Consider the following 22,500-nt stretch of genomic DNA (forward strand, 5'->3'; position numbering starts at 1 on the left):
CACCCACTCCCCGTTCACGAACTTCCAGCGGCAGTCGTCGGCCGGGACGAAGTCCAGCAGGAAGGAGTACATGGAGGCGGGGTCAAGGCCGGACACGCCCACTTTCAGGACGGGAAACATGCGCCTGGAACAAACACACGAGTCATCATCACAAAGATCTGCAGGAGAATCATCATCTTTGTTCAGACTCGAGTGGAAACTTAGAAATACATAAAAACAATATTGGAATCACAGAGTTCATAAGATAATAGAAATACTACAAATAAAAGTTATATATTAATATAGTTTTAAAAACGTTTTGTGAAATATGAAAGTTTGAAATGTTCATTTATGTTTAATGTTCAGTTCTGTCAAAGATAAAGAGAATAAAGGTTTAAATATATGAAAGTCATCAAACAGTTTAACTACGATTCTTTTCATATTTGTTTTACGTTTTGTTTTATCTTCGATTTCAAGATAGAGTTTGACGCTCACAGGTCAAAGGTCAAGGTCAACATTTCCTGTATTAAATCAGATGTTTTGACTGGTTCATGTAAATTCTCTGGTTTGAACCGGGACGTCTGATTGGTCAGAACTGGTTACCGCCCACTCTTGGTGACGATCATCTCGTTGGTGATTTGCTGGAACTTCGTCCACAGCTCGCCGTCCTCTAGCGCCACCTTCAGCTGGCGCTCCGTCGGGTCGCCCTTCTCCCGCCCGGCCTGCAGCTCGCTCTCCACGGCGCTCAGCAGCCGGGACATGCAGGACGAGTCCGGGCTGCCCCCCCCACCGCAGGGCCGGCCTGAGGACACAGGGACAGACTCGCTGTCCTTCTGTAAACTCTCCACCTTCATCTGGAGACACAGGGACACAGAGACACAAGAGACACAAGAGACACAAGAGACACAGAAACACAAGAGACAGACACACAAGAGACACAAGAGACACAGACACGAAGAGACATAGATACACAAGAGACACAGAGACAGAGACACAAGAGACAGAGACACAAGAGACATAGATACACAGAGACACAGAGACACAAGAGACACAGAGACAAGAGACACAAGAGACACAAGAGACACAAGAGACACAGAGAAACAAGAGACACAGAGACACAAGAGACACAAGAGACACAGAGACAAGAGACACAAGAGACATAGATACACAAGAGACACAGAGACAGAGACACAAGAGACACAAGAGACAGAGACACAAGAGACATAGATACACAGAGACACAAGAGACACAGAGACAAGAGACACAGAGACACAAGAGACACAAGAGACACAGAGACACACAGGAGACACAGGGACACAAGAGACACAAGAGACGCAGGGACACAGAGAGACAAGAGACACAAGAGACAGAGACACAGGGACATAGAGACACAGAGACACAAGAGACATAGAGACACAGAGACACAGAGACACAAGAGACACAAGAGACACAGAGACACAGGGACACAAGAGACACAAGAGACGCAGGGACACAGAGACACAAGAGACACAGAGACGGAGACACAGACACAAGAGACACAAGAGACACAAGAGACACAGGAGACATAAGAGACACAAGAGACACAAGAGACACAGGAGACATAAGAGACACAAGAGACACAGAGACAGAGACACAAGAGACAGAGACACAAGAGACACCAGAGACACAAGAGACACAGAGACACAAGAGACACAAGTGACAGAGACACAGGAGAAACAGAGACACAAGAGACACCAGAGACACAGAGACACAAGAGACACAGAGACAAAGAGACATAGAGACACAGACACACAAGAGACAGAGACACAAGAGACAGAGACACAAGAGACAGAGACACAAGAGACACAGAGACATAGGGACACAAGAGACACAAGAGACAGAGACACAGAGACACAGGGACACAAGAGATAGAGACACAAGAGACACAGAGACACAAGAGACAGAGACACAAGAGACAGAGACACAGGGACACAAGAGACACAGGGACACAAGAGACAGAGACACAAGAGACACAGGGACACAAGAGACACAGAGACACCAGAGACACAAGGAAAAAAGAGACACAGAGACAGAGACACAGAGACACAAGAGACACAGGGAAAAAAGAGACACAGAGAGAGACACAGAGACACAAAAGACAGAGACACAAGAGACACAGGAGACACAGACACACAAGAGACACAGAGACACAGGGACACAAGAGACACAGAGACACCAGAGACACAAGGAAAAAAGAGACACAGAGACAGAGACACAGAGACACAAGAGACACAGGGAAAAAAGAGACACAGAGAGAGACACAGAGACACAAAAGACAGAGACACAAGAGACACAGGAGACACAGACACACAAGAGACACAGAGACACAAGAGACACAAAAGACAGAGACACAAGAGACACAGGGAAAAAAGAGACACAGAGACACAAGAGACACAAGAGACAACGTGGAAACATGACGGAACTTTAACTACTTGAGTCACATCCGTCCAGATCCGTCTCCAGGAAGCAGGAAGAGAAGTCTCATGGATTTTCACTGATTATTGGAAAATTCCAGAAATTAAAATAAATATTTTGATTATCAAATTAAAATCCTTTTAATAAACCATATTTGTTTCAACACAGAACAAAAGATTGTGTTTCTTTTCCTTTAGAATCAGTTTCATGATTTTACATCTGAGGAAAAAACTTCATCCAATTTATGAACTGAAAATCTGTTGTTTTAATTATTTATACATGTTCTGCTTAGAATTCGATTTAGTTTGTTTCATTATGAGATGCAGCTCAACAGCTTTTTGTATTTTCAATATTTTAACAGGTTAAAATAAAAACTGAATTTACACTTTAACATTTCTGCTTCAGAGATTATTTATTTTTCAAATTCTTCTTGAGTCAAATTAAACTCAGTTGAAAAAGAATTGAAGATAATGAACACGATCACTTTATGCATTTTTTAACAATGTTATATTTCAAAATGTTACAATTCATTTTCTCACGTTTGAGTCACTTTTGGGTTAAAATATAAAATCCCCACAAAAAATGTCAAACTTCACATATGAAGTAAAACTATAATATTATTTTGCATATTTCTAAACCAATTTGAAATCTAAATGTGTGAATATAAAAGTGCAGGAATGTAGAAGTTTATATCGTCATAAGAATATTAAATGTTTCCTGCAGGCGGACGGAGCAGCGGCGACTTCACTTCAGTCGGTGAATTCAGAACAAACGTTTAATTTAACATCAATATCATGAAGAGGCACAGATAATATCTAAATCTACAATATCAGAATTTAATATAATGTATATTTATTCATAAAATAGAAATTACAATTTATCAGTTAAATGATAAATAAGAACCTGCAGGCAAATAAAGATGAAAAATAAAATGAACTCACCTGTGAAGTAAATAAAATCCAGAAAATCAAAGAAAGATGAAAATGTTGATTAATTCTAATGAAGTGTTTTTGTTTGAGATGTGAAGCTTCAACTGATCCGAAACAATCAGAGCCAGTCGGACCACAGCTGCAGCGCTCTCTCTCCCCCCATCACACACACAGCCTCGCTCGACCTCTCTCTCTCTCACTGATCATGCTCCTCGCTCGACCGCTACACACCAAACAAAGTCAATTATGTTGAATCCATACAAAAGGTGTAAAAACATCGTAAACTGGTTCAAATGATTAATGATCAGATTTACACCGATTGTAAATCATTAATCACAAGAACAAAGTCCGATTAAAAACCAAACAGCTTCAGTCCCGAAGGTTTAACTGAAGAGTCGAAGCTGAAGATCATAACAACACGGACCCTAGTGGAGGTTTGTGAGATCGCAGGGAACATGCAAATGAGTAATGACCACCTGCCTGCAGGGGGCGCTGCTGCTCAGTTACAGGCTCACTGCAGCTTTAAGTCACGTTTTAAAACCTCTGCATGTAAACCTGAAATATTTGAGCATCGAACGACTACGTTTGAGTTTTCAATATAAAAATGGGGAAATCATTTCATCGTGTGGACGAAGGAAACGTTTTCGTCTCAGGACAGTTTTGTGTTTACAAACAGGAAACAAGGACTCATGTTAAAAGAGGCGAAAACAGCCTGAGCTGCTCAGACCAGCATGTAATGGAGAAGAGGTCAAATCCAACATCTGGAAACACACAGACACACACACATTGACATACGATACCTGTGTGTTTGATTGTGTGTGTGTGTTTTAATCAGCGGCCGGTGGAGGTGGAGATTTACAGGCTTTAGAGACTTAGCAGGCAGAAAGACGACATTAATGACGGAGGCAGGTAAACATGGGAACACAAACACAATTCACTACACAACCTTCTGCTTTTTAACACAACAGAAAGATCTAATCTGACACCAGCTCGACTCTAAACCAGTCACATTGTGTTTTATAGAAACTTTACACATTCAATACATGAATGTTTTAACAACGTCGCACAAACTGTTTCTGTAAGTCAGACACAAATATTTAATATTTATATTTAATACACGTTGAACTGTGTGTGAATAAAAAAACACAAGTTTACAAAGCAGATGTAAAACCAGGAAACAAAGAGAGGAAACAAATATGAAGCACAGATGAAACAGAGAGGAAACAAACAGGAAACAAACAGGAAACACAGAGGAAATAAACAGGAAGCACAGATGAAACAGAGAGGAAACAAACAGGAAACAAACAGGAAACACAGAGGAAACAAACAGGAAACAAACAGGAAGCTCAGAGGACAGATTGTTTGTTTTTCAGCTCATTGAAATGTCAAAAACAAAGTAAAATGGAAATATTTCAACACATTGTAAAAACACCAATGACTTCACAGTCTGTTTGTATACGATGCATTAGTACACCCATTACACCAGTTAATACACATGTAATTACAGCAGCCGATTATAAATGAAAACCTCTTCAACAGGTGCGGCTGCATTAACATATAAATATATAAAAGAACCAGGATCCGACTGAATCCAGATCAGTTTCATTTCACCACAAAATCTAAAATATTTAGTTTTTGTGGTGAAATGAGACGAAGACGTGAAACGAGGATCAAGAGACAAACTGGGATCGTGTCCCCGAGGTAAACAAACACTGTAACACGCACAGAAGGTGTCTCCATGGAAACCAGACGTTAAGGTGAGGATCCTGCTTCCTGATTGGTCGGATGGACTCTGATGATTAGCAGCAGAGGCCTGAACAGCATTTCAAGATGCCTTCTCTGAAAAACACAAAAAAATGATGAGTGGAAACTGTTCGATAAATATTGTGAGAGTATTTGTTCTGTTACTACACAATGATTTCAGTTTAGATTCAAGTTCCTACAATAAAAGTTGTGTCTTTGTGTGTGTCTGTGTGTGTTACCTGACAAAGGGGAGGTATGAGAGGCCGTACCTGTGACAAACACAACAGCAGTCAGGTACAATACAGAGACAGGTGGACAGTGTGTGTGTGTGTGTGTGTGTGTGTGTGTGTGTGTGTGTGTGTGTGTGTGTGTTACCAGGTGAAAGCCAAAACTTGGAGGAGACAGAAAACCAGAGCGAGGGTGTAATTATTCCACTGGAGAGAGAGAGAGAGAGAGAGACGTTATTACAACACAGCATCTGGAAACAGGAAGCTGTGGGCGGGTCATTTCTAACACAGGAAGTGACATCATATCAACAACCCAGTCCTGTGTTGGACATCATCACACAAATGTTTTACCTTCATAATGATGAGTCACAACATCAACACACAACTTGACATGAATGTTTCCAGCAGCGATTTGTACATCACAACTGAACCGAGGTCCGTGATTGGCTGAGAGGCTGTGAGGTGTGTTTCTTACCCATAATGCCGAGCAGAGCGTCACCACCAGACAACCCTGCAGAGGAACACGTGTGAAACGTGAAGCTACGTTCATCTAGACAACTGGGTTTTATATCTAATCAGTACAGATGAAACGTTCATGAGTCAGAAATGAGTTTGAGTTCCTCTCACCAGCATCAGGACGGTGGCGAGCGCTCGCTCTCTGGCGCACATGGTCTTCAGCTGCCGCCACGGCCCCACCAGGAACATGATGCTGAAAGCACAACACCAGGTGTGATACCGACTCACACCACTGGAGGGCAGCACACGCCTCCGGGAATGATGGGCAGTGTAGTTTGTCACTTCTAATCTTTATTGATTTGATCTTTTATTTGACTGTTTGTCAAATTGTCTTATTTTAAGAGAGACCAGGAGAGACACCAGGAGAGACACCAGGTGAGACACCAGATGAGACCAGGAGAGACACCAGGAGAGACACCAGGAGAGACACCAGGAGAGAGACACCAGGAGAGACACCAGGAGAGACACCAGGAGAGACACCAGGAGAGAGACACCAGATGAGACCAGGAGAGACACCAGGAGAGACACCAGGAGAGACACCAGGAGAGACACCAGGAGAGACACCAGGAGAGACACCAGGAGAGACACCAGGAGAGACACCAGGAGAGAGACCAGGAGAGACACCAGGTGAGACACCAGGTGAGACACCAGATAAGATGAGGTGAGACACCAGGAGAGACACCAGGAGAGACACCAGGTGACACACCAGATAAGATGAGGTGAGACACCAGGAGAGACACCAGGAGAGACACCAGGAGAGACACCAGGTGAGACACCAGATAAGATGAGGTGAGACACCAGGAGAGACACCAGGAGAGACACCAGGAGAGACACCAGATAAGATGAGGTGAGACACCAGGAGAGACACCAGGAGAGACACCAGGAGAGACACCAGGTGAGACACCAGATAAGATGAGGTGAGACACCAGGAGACACCAGGAGAGACACCAGATAAGATGAGGTGAGACACCAGGAGAGACACCAGGAGAGACACCAGGAGAGACACCAGAGGAGACACCAGGTGAGTCCAGGAGACACCAGATGAGACACCAGATGAGACACCAGAGGAGACACCAGAGGAGACACCAGGTGAGTCCAGGAGACACCAGATGAGACCAGGTGAGACACCAGGAGAGTCCAGGTGAGACACCAGGAGAGACACCAGGTGAGACACCAGAGGAGACACCAGAGGAGACACCAGGAGAAACACCAGATGAGACCAGGTGAGACACCAGATGAGACCAGGAGAGACACCAGATGAGACACCAGATGAGACACCAGGTGAGACACCAGAGGAGACACCAGGAGAGACACCAGATGAGACACCAGATGAGACACCAGATGAGACACCAGGTGAGTCAGGAGACACCAGAGGAGACACCAGGAGAGACACCAGGAGAGACACCAGGAGAGACACCAGAGGAGACACCAGGTGAGTCCAGGAGACACCAGATGAGACACCAGATGAGACACCAGAGGAGACACCAGAGGAGACACCAGGTGAGTCCAGGAGACACCAGATGAGACCAGGTGAGACACCAGGAGAGTCCAGGTGAGACACCAGGAGAGACACCAGGTGAGACACCAGAGGAGACACCAGGAGAAACACCAGATGAGACCAGGTGAGACACCAGGAGAGACACCAGGTGAGACACCAGAGGAGACACGAGGAGAAACACCAGATGAGACCAGGTGAGACACCAGATGAGACCAGGAGAGACACCAGATGAGACACCAGATGAGACACCAGATGAGACACCAGGTGAGACACCAGAGGAGACACCAGGAGAGACACCAGATGAGACACCAGATGAGACACCAGGTGAGTCAGGAGACACCAGAGGAGACACCAGGTGAGACACCAGGTGAGACCCCAGGAGAGTCCAGGAGTGTTTGAGTTGGTACCTGGCCAGAACGGAGATGTTTGCCACCGTGTAGAAGACAACGAACACAGCCATACCGACTTCCGGGATCCACATCATGAAGGTGGACTGAGGGCAGAGAACCATGCTGTTACCATGGAAACAGACAAGACGACAGACAGGTGGAATACAACAGGATGAAAAGTGACGGAGAAGCTGTTACCATGGATACACGTGTGTTACCATAGAAACCATCAGGCGTAACATTGAGGTACAGTCAGTCTGACTCACCAGTCCACACATGAACAATCCCAGTATGAAGCAGACCAGGAAGCCCCTCACCCTCGAGCCCCAGGCCAACGTCGTCGCCTGATTGGCTCTCTGCACACGTGACATCATCAGGTGGAGGTTAAACAGACAAACAGACAAACTGCTTCAGGTCAAATCAAATATTGACAAAGTTTCACCAGTTTACTTCATTCAGTTTGACTCATTTATATAAATGATAAGTGTGAGACTAGAACAGGTTATTTCAGGGATTAGTTTTTACTGTAAAACACTTAATATTATCATTGTATTACTTTAATGTAATAACGTCAACAGCATGTGTTTGAGATGAATCATAAACATTTTCATGACATTGTAAAAAGAATAACTCATGAATTCATGAGTCAAATGAGTTTAAAACGTTATCACTTTAAAGTCCACAATATTAAAACTGTTCCCATGTTGATATTTGAATAGATGAAATGATTCTGGATCAAATTCAACCAAGTGACTGAACAGGTGTGTTCTGCTTCCCATGCTAACAGCTAACAGCTAACAGCTAGCAGCCTCACTCACCTCCAGCGCCCCGGGCTCCTCCGTGGCCCCGCCCTCTTCCTGCCTGCTCAGCACCCTCTTTAATTTATCCATTAACTTGCTCCTGATGTTTCCAGGTGTTTCCAGGTGTTTCCAGATGTTTCCAGGTGTTTCCAGGTGTTTCCAGATGTTACACGATCAGCTGACCGGAGACAAACTGACGGACAGGAAGTCAACCCTTGAAGCTGTAGAACTGGGTCGACCTCTCGTCTCATTAGCATCAACACACACTAACTATTTAAATCTCTGTGACAGTTTCTTGAACCGGAACAAAGTGTCTTCACACATAAAGTACACACATCCCCTCTGGCTGCATCAACAATGGAACTGAACCACACTCAGTATCACTGCATGGATGTGACTGGACTCAATATGAACGTAGCATTAATGAGTCTTCACTGTTGTTAAGTGAATTTCACACGCATGTAACATGTCAGTGTTTTATTTCCAGCTGCTGAACCAATAGAAACTCAGTGAATCAATGTGATGAGACAAACAAAGTACATCTGCAAAGACAGAGCGCCATCTGGCGGCGGCACTGACAAACTGCACCTAATGTCACAGTTTACACCTGTGTCTTTCAGGAGAAAGAGGCCAGTTGAAACTTCATTACCCAGAATCCCCCTGTGCTGACGTTTGTTTTCTTCACTGGACTCGAAGGTGAAGACGTTTCCAAGGAATCTCACTGGAAGTGAAAGGTTTTATTGGAATGTGTTTACTATGTAAATAAAGTAGAACATCACGAGTCGTCTTTGTGTAACTTTGTGAAATCCTTCCTGTTGGTTGACGTAGTGTTTCTGTCACAGTTATTCTGTGTCAGCTGAGCAAAGCCACAGAAGATCATCACAGATGTAATGTTCAGTGTTCAGCTGCTGGACCAGCACCTCGGTCGTTAGAGAAACTTCTCACCATAAGACTCACCTCTTGTTGGACTTGAACCTGGTTCTCGCTGCACAGCTCCAGATGACAAGTCTGTGATCATCACACGTGTCATACGACGTCATGATGTTTAATATTGTCAGTTTGTGGACATGGCATAGAGTCCGCAGCTGTCCCCAGCATGTCCCCAGCATGTCCAGAGACGGATCCTCGGTCCTGAGTCAAGGTTTCTCCTCATTCGTCTCTTCTTCAGTCTTTTGAATCCAACCTGAGAAGTGACATGTTTATACCTTCTGTCAACATTGAGTCAGTTTGTAGTTTATTACTTTTACACTTTAAAACAAGCAGTTTATTTAAAACGCTCATTCAAACTTTAGTCTCAAACAACAGATTTCAAATACAGCCCAAAAATTGACTGCAGTAGTTTGCCTACAGATCCAGCAGAGGGCGCTGCCTCTCAGCCGGACCTTCCTCTGGATCATCAGTGAAGTGAAGTCAGTGACGTCACATTGTTTTGTTATGAAGATGAAAACCAGTGGATTCATCGAGTTGAAGTTTGTTGTTTATAAAGACGATCATTCTGATATTCACGCAGATTTAAAGTGAAACTACGAGTCAGAGAATAAAAACATTTTCACATCCATGACACTGGAGGAAGATTTCTGATGGAATCCAAACAATTAAAAATGTTCCAAAAGTTCATTGTGTAGAATTTAGTGACACCTAGTGGTGAAGATGCATGTTCCTGTGGAAGTTGTCATAGAAACTGGGGTACTGTAAAAAACATGGTGCCTACGTAGAGAGGCGCCCTCACACTGACCTTCATCTTCATCTTCATCAGTGTGTTCCAGGTTCTCAGCAGGAAGTCCCGGCTCCTCACACCCGAGGAACATAGAGAACATAGAGAACATAGAACAGAGTTAAACACTGATGGAGCTCGTTCTCCAGTTAGAAGCATTTTATCTTCATGTACAAACACTGCAGTTATATACTCCACACAGAACATACAGTTACTGTATACACCTGAATCCATATTTCAATACACAATCATAGAAAACACTAAATAATTTTGTTCCTGAAGTAGAGAAAAGGGGAAACACACTTTAGCTGTAGAGTCTAGATATCTTTAAGTTTACTATTCTGCATTTATATAAACATAAATATGTATAAATTAAGTTAATATTAGAATTCTCCTCTTTAAATGACTAAATTACATTTACACGATAAATAATCATTCAACAAATCCAAATTGAGAATAAGTGAAAACAAACATTATATAAGTGAAAGATTTAATTTACAATTGCAGAGATGAAGACGAGTCCAACATATAAAGAGTTAAAGATAGAGTTTGACATATAATTAAACATATAACATCCTGAACGTGAAACCTCGCCAATCTCGGATAATGCTAACGCTAGCTCGCAGCTACCAGTGGGCTAATGCTAACGCTAAGTCACAGCTACATGTCCACTAATGATAACGCTAGCTCGCAACTACCAGTGGGCTACTGCTAACGCTAGCCCGCAGCTACCTGTGGGCTAACGCTAACTTGCAGCTACCTGTGGGCTAATGCTAACGTAGCTCGCAGCTACCTGTGGGCTAATGCTAACGCTAGCTCACAGTTACCTGTCGGCTAATGCTAACGCTAGCTCGTAGCTACATGTCGGCTAATGCTAATGCTAGCTCGCAGTTACCTGTGGGCTAATGCTAACGCTAACTCGCAGTTACCTGTGGGCTAATGCTAACGCTAGCTCGCAGCTACCTGTCGGCAGCAGCTTGATCAACTTTGTCAATTTAACAGTGAAACAAACCGAGACTCGTTCATCAGTTTCTCCGTTTCTTCTCGTTTCTTCATCTTGTCTTCATCACTTGTTTCCTGCGTCACTTCCGCTCTCCACAAACAGACCTCAGCAGAGCACTGATTGGTTGAAGGATCCAGCGCGGACCTGGCCACGCCTCTGATTGGTGAAGCACACTCCTATAAGAGCGGACGCAGGTGCGATGAGTTAGCAGTTAATTAAAGATTAGGATAATTAAATTAGATTAAATTAAGTTAAATTAAAGCTGAATTTACTGATCACACAGAAATAATATCAGTTCAATTCATAAATAACTGTTTAAAATCTGATCTTCCAACATGAGACAGAAACTTTGTTCACATAATTAAAAAACATCAATTAGCATACAATAAATACATATTAAATAAATACTTGAAATTAAATTGTAGTTCCAGTGAAACTATGTCCTTGTCACCAGTTATTGTGTGTGTGTGTTATTATTGTGTGTGTGTGTTATTCTAAATATAAGTAAAGTAAATCAGTTTCTGTTACTGCTGATAAACAGTGTTAATAAAACACAAGCTGCTTTACAGTGAAGACAAACGGGTCGAAAGAAGATCACACATTTTATTCATGTGAATATTGTGATGATGAGGATCTGATGTTTTCAAAGACTTATATAGAATCTGATATTGTGATTAAGATAGTGATGCGTAGCTGTGACTCAGTGAATGTGACGACTGCAGCAGGTGAATCAACATTAAGTGCTTCCTCTTGTGATGTTCAGATGTTCAGACTTTATCCTCCATTACCTCGTTTCTCCTAAACATCCCACAGTGTGTGTCTGTGAGTGTGTGTGTGTGTGTTTGTGTCTGTGAGTGTGTGTCTGTGAGTGTGTGTAATGGATTGAATGGACGTTCAAGGCTGTCACTGTGGTCTAATGGGTTTATATTTACCTGTTGGTCTCCTCAATCTGCTCCAGGAGAAAAACAAAGAAAACCTCTTCAGACGATTTGACGAGAAACGACTGAAGCACAACAGACATTTTATAAATGATAAATAATCTACAAATAGTTCAACATGTCTGTAAAATGTGTGACTCCAGAACATGAAGGTGAAACAGATCACGAGGACGTGGAGGCTCCAGGTGAACATGGAACTTTAAATGTTTGGATCTAGAGCCTTAAAAAGTGAGTCCTGGTCAAAGAGACACGTAGAAAAGGAGGATGGATGAATAAACAGCTTTCAGAAGATCTCTGGCTTGTGTAGAGCTTCACAAAGAGCCTTGTGTTTCATGTAGAGCTTCACAAAGAGCCTTGTGTTTCATGTAGAGCTTCACAAAGAGCCTTGTGTTTCATGTAGAGCTTCACACAGAGCCTTGTGTTTCATGTAGAGCTTCACACAGAGCCTTGTGTTTCATGTAGAGCTTCACACAGAGCCTTGTGTTTCATGTAGAGCTTCACAAAGAGCCTTGTGTTTCATGTAGAGCTTCACAAAGAGCCTTGTGTTTCATGTAGAGCTTCACACAGAGCCTTGTGTTTCATGTAGAGCTTCACACAGAGCCTTGTGTTTCATGTAGAGCTTCACACAGAGCCTTGTGTTTCATGTAGAGCTTCACAAAGAGCCTTGTGTTTCATGTAGAGCTTCACACAGAGCCTTGTGTTTCATGTAGAGTTTCACAAAGAGCCTTGTGTTTCATGTAGAGCTTCACAAAGAGCCTTGTGTTTCATGTAGAGCTTCACAAAGAGCCTTGTGTTTCATGTAGAGCTTCACAAAGAGCGTCCTGGTGCACACAGTCCTAGAGGGGAAAGGAGCCTGAGACACATGGAGCCTCAGAAGAAGCTGGAACATGAGGATTCAGGATGAACACTGAACAGTTTCCAGAATCCTGATCCGTGTGAAACCAGATCCACCGAGCAGATCCGTCCCGGTCACACTGAGCCGCCACACAAAGGGCCCACGCTGCAGCTGCTGTCTCGGAGTGTAACACTAAACCCCGACCCGCAGGTTTGATTCCCGTCGTCCCTCCGGTGATGACATGTCAGCTCGGTGCTAATCTGACAAATCTGCTGCTGACATTTAACAGCAGCGACAACCAATCAAGAGCGAGAAACCTCGGAGGTTTGAGAAGTTGTGCACCTGAATCTTACGTCAGATTTCATTGATCTGGTTTGAACCTGGAAACACACAAAACTGACAAAAACTACAAATACACAAACTACAAATAAAGAAACAGCAACCTACAGAGTGAATTCATCATTACCCACAAAAACTTCACCTGTGGAGCTGCAATATGTTCACTGTGTGTGTGTTTTTGTGTTTGTGTGTGAGTGAGTGTGTGAGTGAGTGTGTGAGTGTGTGTGTGTGGAGGATGATATTTCATTGATTGTCCATTTTCATGCTGCAGTGTGTGTTTAGGAGCATGGATGAATGTTGGTGATGACGTTGTTCAGTGTGTGTGTGTGTGTGTGTGTGTGTGTGTGTGTGTGTGTGTGTGTGTGTGTGTGTGTGTGTGTGTGTGTGTGTGTGTGTGTGTGTGTGTGTGTGTGTGTGTTTGTGTCCTTGACCAACAGAATATAAAAGTCGACCGGACGACACAAGAGAGAGAAACGACAGGAACCTCCATCCTGCGGCCGAACGAGAAGCAAACAGCAGCAAAGAAGAAGAAGAAGAAGAAGAAGAAGAAGAAGAAGAAGAAGAAGAAGAAGAAGAAGAAGAAGAAGAAGAGTGGTGAGGACATTCATTCATTCAATTAAATATTTAATTGAATAAATATATATATATATTAAATTAATAAAACTAAACAGAATTTAATCATCACTGATTTGCATAATTGTTTTAATTTAATATTACATTTTTATTTGATGTAATTTAATAAATAATTTTAAAAGTTTGATAAATTACAACATGTTGAAGACATTAAAGAATTGAAAATGAAATGCTTTATATTTGAAAATATATAAACATTGTAATCTATATATAAATAAAGGATGATTGATTGATATTATAAGTTATATGTGAATATTATATAAAATGTCTAAATATATTGTTTAAAGTTGAGTCTGAAGAGATAAATATTATAACTGTAGCTGTATGAACAGAGGAAGTGAAGAATGTTTCTTCATCATCATATAAACTGAAGTTTTTATCTTCTGAGGGTCAATGTCATCGTCCATTAGCTTCACCACAAACCTTCAAAGGATAAGTGCTGTCCATCATTCATCTGTCCATCATTCATCCATTCATCTGTCCATCATTCATCTGTCTATCATTCATCCATTCATCTGTTCATCATTAATTCATCTGTCCATCATCCATTAGCTTCACCACAAACCTTCAAAGTGCTGTCCATCATTCATCTGTCCATCATCTTTCCCGCATCCATCCATCTGTTCATCATTAATTCATCTGCCCAGCATCTATCTGTCCATCATTCATCTGTCCATCATCTGTCCATCATCCATGTGTCCATCATCCCTTTAGGAGCTGGAGTCACTTTTAGCTTCAAAGACTGAAGCTTTTATTAAATTAAAATCACTTAACTATAAAATACTTAGATCCTGTGATGAAACAAATATTTAAATAGGAACTTGTAGAAATTAATTTGAAATACAATAAAGAAAGACACATTTTAAGGTAAATGAATGAAATACTTTGCGCATCCCTAATGTGTGTCCCCGTCTCTGATTGGTCGGCAGGAGAATGTGTCCTGTGTGGTTATTGGTGGCTGTGGTGGTTGTGGGCGGGGCCAGAGGAGCTGTCAGTCAGTGCTGGGAGCATCCGAGCTGTCAGGAAGTGAAGGATGAGAGAAGCATGAAGGTAACACACACACACACACACACACACACACACACACACACACACACACACACACACACGCACACACACACACACACACAAAAACACACACCCACAAATAGATACACACACACACGCAGAGTCACACACACACAGAGATACACACATACACACACAGAGATACACACACACACACACACACAGTCACACACACACACACACACACACACACACACACACACAGTCACACACACACACACACACACACACACAGACACACAGACACACACACGCAGAGTCACACACACACACACAGACAAACACAGAGACACAAACACTCACTGATGTGTGTCTTCCTGCAGGAGTGTATCAAGCTCTGTCACTCTGACCTGACCAATGAGACGCCCGTCATCCCAGGCCCCTCCCACCTCCAGCCTCTCTCTCTGTCAGACTCCTCCCCCTCCTCCTCCAAACGCTCCTACTCCATGGAGCACTTCCGCTGGGGGAAGCCCGTCGGCCGCAAGCGCCGCCCAGTCAAGGTCTACGCCTCCAACGGCGTGGAGGAGGAGTCTGCGGAGGTGTTCCCCGGCGAGTTGAGGAGGCGGGACTTGGTCAATGAGCTGCTAGCAGCAGCGGAGGTGGAGGAGAAGGCGCAGGAAGTGATGGAGGAGGCGGAGGAAGCGGAGGAGGAGCAGCTCCTGGGCGGAGTCCAGGACAAAAAAGATGGTTCCTACAAGATGAAGCATTTCCGCTGGGGCAGCCCCCCCGCCGCCAAACGCTACGGCGGCTTCATGAAGAGCTGGGACGAGCGCAGCCAGAGGCCGCTACTCACGCTCTTCAAGAACGTCATCAACAAAGATGGCCAGCAGCAGAAGTGAAGGGGCGGGACGGGGGGGGGGGCGACAGGGAACTTTTGCACAGACGGCGGCGAGCAGCTCTGATTGGCCGAAAGCTCGTTAGTGATGGAGAAAGAAACTGCTGATCCTGAATGACTGAGAGAAAGAGAGAGAGAGAGAGAGAGAGAAAGAGAGAGAGGGAGAAGACAGTGTTTTGATATTTATTGAGTCATGTAAATTTCTGTACATTTGATGAAATCATAAAAGTTATTTGCAAGCAACCGAAGACGTTTCCTGTTTCCTGTTTCACATCCACATTTACCTGTCGCTAACACTTCATCACCACAAGGTGGCAGCGTTCATATCGGTCACATACAGTACATACATCATATATATATAAAGTCCTAAATATATACAAACAGGATCCTCACCACACGCTGTGATTGGTCGACCACAAGTCGTTTCTTCTCCTGGTGACGACAAACATTAAACAATGAATAAAATCAGGTCAAAGGTCAGGATCAATATTTCGAGACAGTGCTGTTGATCAGCTGATCCTCACAGCTGTTGAATAAATCAATAAATCAATAATTGATATCAGTATTTTATTGTGTTCCACAGAGTGAACAGATTGACCTCAGACACAACAACAGGAAACAGAAATCACTGAATTAATACAACTATAAATCATTTCACATATTTGAAGAAGGGACCCAGAGCTTTGCGTCTAATAGACGCAGAGGTCGGGGAACTTCATCTCGTAGAGCGGCGTGGAGCGAGGCGGCGAGTGGCCGGACGGAGACGGAGGAGGACGGATGATCATCTCAAAGACCTGGTCCAGCTTGGACTGGAGAGAAGACGTCTGCACAGAGGAAACCACTCCGGGTTAAATCTGCTCCATCAGCTGTGGATCCATAACGTTATTAATCAGTAATAAGCGTCTCACCTTCGCTCCACAGTGGGCGGCGATCTCCTCAAACGGCGCCGTCTGAAACCTCTCCACCACCTCCCTCCTCTTCCTCCTCTCCTCCTCCTCCACGCCCCCTCTGTCCTCTGGAAGACAGGACGCGGGTCAAGGTCAAGGTCAACATTTGGACCAAATTTAAAAATATTCTCTCAAGGATTTCTCAAAATATCGTGTTCACGACAATAAGCCGACGCCCTGAGGACATAAAAGCTCCCGGCCACTAGGTGTCACTGTCATGGTGACACTACAGCAGATCAGAAAATACACATCAATAAAAAAACATTGAATGTTTCAATTAACACGTCTCAGAAACGTCAAATTCATAATGAACAAAACAGGAAGTGATGTCACGGTTCTGGTTCGACATCGATTACTCACCGATGGCGTTTTTAAGAGTTTCAAAAGTAATCTGCTCCATCTGAGGTTTCTACAGGAAACAGAGAGAAACATGTTGTCAGAGAGAGAGAGAGAGGGGGGGGGGGGGAGAGAGAGAGAGAGAGAGAGAGGGAGAGAGAGAGAGAAAGGTAGAGAGAGAGGGAGAGAGAGAGAGAGGGAGAGAGAGAGAGGTAGAGAGAGAGAGAGAGAGAAAGAGAGAGAGAGAAAGAGAGAGAGAAATAGAGAGAGAGAGGTAGAGGGAGAGACAGACACACAGAGAGAAAGAGGTAGAGAGAGAGAGAGAGAGAGAGAGGTAGAGAAAGAGAGAGAGAAGGAGAAAGAGAGAGAGAGAGAGAGGTAGAGGGAGAGACAGACAGACAGAGAGAAATAGAGAGAGAGAGAGAAAGAGAGAGAAAGAGAAAGAGAGAGAGAGAGAGAGAGGTAGAGAGACACCTGCTGTGTATCAGGACAGTACTGAGCGTCCATGTCCATCTGGAGAGAGACGACATCTCCGACACTTTTCCTCCTCGAGAGTCGATCCTCCTCTGAAACACACACAGTCAAAAACACACACATAAACATTGTGCGTGTGTGTGTTTGTGTGTCAGGGTGAGTGTGTGTGTGTGTGTACCTGTCAGCTGAGGTGTGTACGGTGTGTTGATGCGTTCAGCGTGTGAACTGTAGCTGCTTCCTGTCAGAGCCTCACACATCTTTGATTGGACGAAGAGAAGAGTGTCGTCCACCTTCAGGTCACCTTCTGGTAGACTGACACACACACACACACACAGACACACACAGACAAACACACACACACACAGAAACACACAGACACACACACAGACACACACACACACACACACACACACACACACAGACAAACACACACACACACAGAAACACACAGACACACACACACACACACACACACACACAGACACACACACACACACACACACACACACACACACACACACACACAGACACACAGACACACATCAATGAATCAATTAACATGATGATGTGAATTGATTTATTTAATAGAAGTCTCTCTCTCTCTCTCTCTCTCTCTCTCTCTCTCTCTCTCTCTCTCTCTCCCTCTCCCTCTCCCTCCCTCCCTCTCTCTCTCACCTGGGTGTGTCACCGAGGACGTGCTGAGGCAGCAGGTGAGGAGCGTCTCTATGGCGACTGTCTATCACCTGTGTGACGTGCAGGTGAAGGGGCGGGCCCAGCTGTGACAGCAGACTGAGGAAGGCGGCGCAGACGCCATGAACGCCACAGCGGTTGAACACAGAGAGGGACTCCTGATTGGACAACGCCAGCTCCTGAGCAGCCAATCGCAGAGTCGCAGAGTCAGAGAGAACATGACATCATCTTCATCTTCATCATTCCTATCATCTTCACCTGCAGAGCGAGGACCAATCGGATCAGATCCACCACCACCTCCTCATTGGCCAGTTCCACACTCAGGACGGCCAATAGGGTGAAGAGAGCCTGGTAGTGGCCCCGCCCACTGCTCTCCTCCTTACACGCCAAGTACACGTGTCTGTAGAGACGTTGAGCGTGCTGCACACACACACACACACGCACACACACACGCACACACACACACATTTTAACTAAAAGAAATGGCAGTCTGGTGTTTGATGATGTCATCACGACCCTCTCGTACCTTCCTCATGAACAGGACGTCCTGTCCAGAGCTCGAGTCCTTCAGCTCCAGCAGCGAGACGTCCAGCACCGCACTGTGGACACACACACACACACACACACACTTACAGCAGCAGGTCAGTGTGCAGTAACACGAGTCAGCCACAGGGTGGCGTCCCACTGGGATGGGGGGGTTTCCGACCTGGCTGCGTGGAGCCTGGCGGCGTTGTGGCGCCGGTCTATGAGCGAGGTGAGGATGGAGAGAACCAGCAGACGGATGTCCGGGTCCTCCATCAGAGGGAAGGACAGCAGCGGCTCCAGGAAGGAGGAGGGCAGCGCCATCAACAGGTTACTGCTCTCATAACGCTCCGACACCTGGGGGGGGGGCAGAGGTCACAGGGTCATCAACAGGTTACTGCTCTCATAACGCTCCGTCACCTGGGGGGGGCAGAGGTCACAGGGTCATCAACACAACAACACGTGTCTGTAAATTTAGATGGACGATGTGACAGCTCCTTCAACTCAAGCCAAAGCTTCTGGACTGCCTCCTGGTGGCTGGTCACGGTAAAGGTCATGAACAGTTTGTCTCTGTTGAAGGAGGAAGTGGAGACGTGTCGGCCATCTTTGTTCATTCTTCTTCTTCACCTGCAGCAGCGACTTCAGCAGCATCACTTGGATCATTCTGCTTCCTTCGAACCTGAGACACAAGGTTTCACTTTGAAACTCGTTGAAACTTATAAATGATGAATTATACAAATCTTAATGATTCAATCAACGTAGACATGTTCAATCCAGAAGTGGCGTCTGACCCGGCGTTGGGCGACCCCAGGGCGGGGTAGATTCCAGGGACAGGGATCTTCCCCATGATGAACAGCATGACCTCTGACCTCTGGTAGACAGGAAGTGTGTTGGCGAAGGATCCTGAACAAACGACATCGAATGAGGCGAGCGACTTTCAAGTGTTTGATTGGGACAGGAAGTGAATCTCCTCTGGACCTCACCGATGGTCTTGATGACGGCGTCCTGCAGCGTCTTCTCCTCCGTGGACGTGGTTTTGTGTTTGCCGGTGTTGTCATAGTAACCGGTCAGCTGATAGTCCACGCTCTGCCGGAGCTGCCGCAGCAGCGTGTTGAAGACCTCCAGCACCGCGGGACCTGGAGGCAGAAAGACCAGCTCAGAACATCTCAACGTGTGAGGGTCAGGGTTAGAAACAGGGTTAGAAGCAGGGTTAGAAACAGGGTTAGAAACAGGGTTAGAAACAGGGTTAGAAGCAGGTTAGAAACAGGGTTAGAAACAGGGTTAGGGTTAGAACCAGGGTTAGGGTTAGAAGCAGGGTTAGAAACAGGGTTAGAAACAGGTTAGGGTTAGAAACAGGTTAGGGTTAGAAACAGGGTTAGAAACAGGGTTAGAAACAGGGTTAGAAACAGGGTTAGAAGCAGGGTTAGAAACAGGGTTAGAAACAGGGTTAGAAACAGGGTTAGAAACAGGGTTAGAAGCAGGTTAGAAACAGGGTTAGAAACAGGGTTAGAAACAGGTTAGGGTTAGAAACAGGGTTAGAAACAGGTTAGGGTTAGAAACAGGGTTAGAAGCAGGGTTAGAAACAGGGTTAGAAACAGGTCAGGGTTAGAAACAAGGTTAGAAACAGGGTTAGAAACAGGGTTAGAAACAGGTTAGGGTTAGAAACAGGTCAGGGTTAGAAACAGGGTTAGAAACAGGGTTAGAAACAGGGTTAGAAACAGGGTTAGAAACAGGTTAGGGTTAGAAACAGGGTTAGAAACAGGTTAGGGTTAGAAACAGGGTTAGAAGCAGGGTTAGAAACAGGGTTAGAAACAGGTCAGGGTTAGAAACAAGGTTAGAAACAGGGTTAGAAACAGGGTTAGAAACAGGGTTAGAAACAGGGTTAGAAACAGGGTTAGAAACAGGGTTAGGGTTAGAAACAGGGTTAGAAACAGGGTTAGAAACAGGTTAGGGATAGAAACAGGGTTAGAAACAGGGTTAGAAACAGGGTTAGAAACAGGGTTAGGGTTAGAAACAGGGTTAGAAGCAGGGTTAGAAACAGGTAAGGATTAGAAACAGGGTTAGGGTTATAAGAGTTATCTCGATGACTCCCCCCGCTTCGTCCGACGACTGGGCAGTTTGGACTAGGGAGCCAAAGGCAATGCACTGGCCCACGTCATCGATACTCTCCATTCTCACATATCCCCTTTTTTTCAAATTGGTTTAAACAGTAGTTTGAATTTTGTTTCTTTTTTATTTTGTTTCTTGTAAGTTTAGGTGGTTTTTTTGGATAAAAGTAGTTGTTTATTTAGCATGCCTTGGTTTTTTCTTTTTTGTTTTGTCCTAAATTGAGGTCGAAGGATTGTATTTTAGTATATTTGTTTTTTTTGTGTTTGTTTTTGCAAAAATAATTTGGACAATTTTTTATGGCTAATTTGTTTTTCTAGTCCTATATAAAAAGGTGACACATCATCAGTAGAGCAACTCAGGATCATTGGGTGTTTCGGCCATTACCACCAGACACCCTCTCCCGAGGAAGGCCCAGCCAAGGTTGATCAAACCCTGGGGTGTGTCCCGCTAAGTTTATAATAATCTAATTCTTAGATAATTTTAAAAAAGATTGTCGGTTTTGTTTTTAAAGGATCAACAGGTTTCTATGTTTAGGTTTAGGTTTTTAGAGTTGGATGGTTAAGGGTTAGGTTTAGGGAAAAATTGGTTAGGATTAGGATTAAGGTCATGTCTAGGCCTAGGTTTAAAAACTGTCAATTTTAGGGTTTGGTTTTAGGTTTAGGCATCGGTTTAAGGTTTAGGGTTAAGTGTTAGGGTTAGGGTTAGGCGTAAAGAAGAAATGGTTAGGGTTAGGATTAAGGTCGTGTCTAGGCATAGGTTTTAAAACTGCTCGTTTTTAGGGTTAAGTTTTAGGTCTAGGCATCGGGTTAAGGTGAAGGCCTAGGGCTAAGTGGTTAGATCAGGCGTAGGAAAAAAAATTGGTTAGGATTAAGGTCATGTCTAGGCCTAGGTTTTAAATGGTTAGGGTTAGGGTTAGATTTTAGGGTTAGGCATCAGTTTTAGGTTTAGGTTTTAGGGCTAAGTGGTTAGGTTTAGGCGTAGGATAAACTGGTTAGGGTTAGGATTAGGGTCATTTCTAGGCACAGGGTAAACTGGTTAAGTGTTTAGGTTTAGGGTTTATCTGATTAGGTTTAGGTGTAGAGTTTTGATTAGTTAGGTTTAAATAGCTAGGGTTAGGGTTAGAAACAGGTTAGGGTTAGAAACAGGGTTAGAAACAGGTAAGGGTTAGAAACAGGGTTAGAAACAGGGTTAGAAACAGGGTTAGAAACAGGGTTAGAAACAGGTCAGGGTTAGAAACAGGGTTAGAAACAGGGTTAGAAACAGGGTTAGAAACAGGTCAGGGTTAGAAACAGGGTTAGAAACAGGGTTAGAAACAGGGTTAGAAACAGGGTTAGAAACAGAGTTAGAAACAGGGTTAGAAACAGGGTTAGAAACAGGTCAGGGTTAGAAACAGGGTTAGAAACAGGGTTAGAAACAGGTTAGGGTTAGAAACAGGTTAGGGTTAGAAACAGGGTTAGAAACAGGGTCAGGGTTAGAAACAGGTTAGGGTTAGAAACAGGTTAGGGTTAGAAACAGGGTTAGA

General features: G+C 44.3%; 4 protein-coding genes across 4 annotated transcripts in view; 1 reads left to right on the plus strand and 3 right to left on the minus strand.

The window, feature by feature from the left end:
• The window catches only part of tbx19 (T-box transcription factor 19), a 7,675-nt gene extending 6,842 nt beyond the window's left edge, over positions 1 to 833 (minus strand). Inside the window, exons 1-2 of the mRNA XM_061067293.1 lie at positions 583 to 833; positions 1 to 124 (exon numbers count right to left, since the gene is read on the minus strand). The exon at positions 1 to 124 is cut by the window's left edge and continues 153 nt beyond it. Coding sequence (XP_060923276.1) covers positions 1 to 124; positions 583 to 833 — 375 coding nt within the window. The remainder of the gene's footprint in view (positions 125 to 582) is intronic.
• Positions 834 to 5,134: 4,301 nt separating this feature from the next.
• LOC132996921 (vesicle transport protein SFT2A-like) lies at positions 5,135 to 8,625 on the minus strand. The gene is made up of 8 exons (XM_061067282.1): positions 8,554 to 8,625; positions 8,002 to 8,091; positions 7,754 to 7,839; positions 5,960 to 6,041; positions 5,808 to 5,843; positions 5,481 to 5,539; positions 5,345 to 5,374; positions 5,135 to 5,201 (listed from the first exon to the last, which is right to left on the minus strand). The coding sequence occupies exons 1-8, from the start codon at positions 8,623 to 8,625 to the stop codon at positions 5,162 to 5,164; spliced, it is 495 nt and encodes a 164-aa protein (XP_060923265.1). The 3' UTR covers positions 5,135 to 5,161.
• Positions 8,626 to 14,930: 6,305 nt separating this feature from the next.
• LOC132996793 (pro-opiomelanocortin-like) lies at positions 14,931 to 15,904 on the plus strand. Its single transcript, XM_061067155.1, has 2 exons — positions 14,931 to 15,047; positions 15,389 to 15,904. Exons 1-2 carry the CDS (start codon positions 14,931 to 14,933, stop codon positions 15,902 to 15,904), a joined length of 633 nt encoding a protein of 210 aa, XP_060923138.1.
• A 622-nt stretch (positions 15,905 to 16,526) lies between these two features.
• Positions 16,527 to 22,500, minus strand: part of LOC132996819 (protein EFR3 homolog B-like) — a 13,034-nt gene continuing 7,060 nt past the window's right edge. The window contains exons 10-21 of the mRNA XM_061067178.1: positions 19,853 to 20,005; positions 19,661 to 19,772; positions 19,497 to 19,548; positions 19,054 to 19,226; positions 18,874 to 18,946; positions 18,606 to 18,767; positions 18,333 to 18,526; positions 17,836 to 17,969; positions 17,658 to 17,749; positions 17,208 to 17,256; positions 16,809 to 16,915; positions 16,527 to 16,724 (exon numbers count right to left, since the gene is read on the minus strand). Of these exons, the coding sequence (XP_060923161.1) occupies positions 16,590 to 16,724; positions 16,809 to 16,915; positions 17,208 to 17,256; positions 17,658 to 17,749; positions 17,836 to 17,969; positions 18,333 to 18,526; positions 18,606 to 18,767; positions 18,874 to 18,946; positions 19,054 to 19,226; positions 19,497 to 19,548; positions 19,661 to 19,772; positions 19,853 to 20,005 (1,436 nt within the window). The 3' untranslated portion in view covers positions 16,527 to 16,589. The remainder of the gene's footprint in view (positions 16,725 to 16,808; positions 16,916 to 17,207; positions 17,257 to 17,657; positions 17,750 to 17,835; positions 17,970 to 18,332; positions 18,527 to 18,605; positions 18,768 to 18,873; positions 18,947 to 19,053; positions 19,227 to 19,496; positions 19,549 to 19,660; positions 19,773 to 19,852; positions 20,006 to 22,500) is intronic.

The sequence above is a fragment of the Limanda limanda genome, chromosome 23 (assembly GCF_963576545.1).
Source record: "Limanda limanda chromosome 23, fLimLim1.1, whole genome shotgun sequence".
Lineage (NCBI taxonomy): Eukaryota > Metazoa > Chordata > Actinopteri > Pleuronectiformes > Pleuronectidae > Limanda > Limanda limanda.

Bases quoted from the DNA above. Each gene is read 5' to 3' on its own strand.
- LOC132996921 (XM_061067282.1), bottom strand. From the start codon at position 8,625: ATGGATAAATTAAAGAGGGTGCTGAGCAGGCAGGAAGAGGGCGGGGCC. The intron at 6,042-7,753 runs GTACCAACTCAA...TTGTGCTTTCAG, and splicing joins AACATCTCCGTTCTGGCCAG to CATCATGTTCCTGGTGGGGC. The intron at 5,375-5,480 runs GTAACACACACA...TGTTTGTCACAG, and splicing joins CAAGTTTTGGCTTTCACCTG to GTACGGCCTCTCATACCTCC.
- LOC132996793 (XM_061067155.1), top strand. From the start codon at position 14,931: ATGTGTCCTGTGTGGTTATTGGTGGCTGTGGTGGTTGTGGGCGGGGCC. The intron at 15,048-15,388 runs GTAACACACACA...GTCTTCCTGCAG, and splicing joins AGGATGAGAGAAGCATGAAG to GAGTGTATCAAGCTCTGTCA.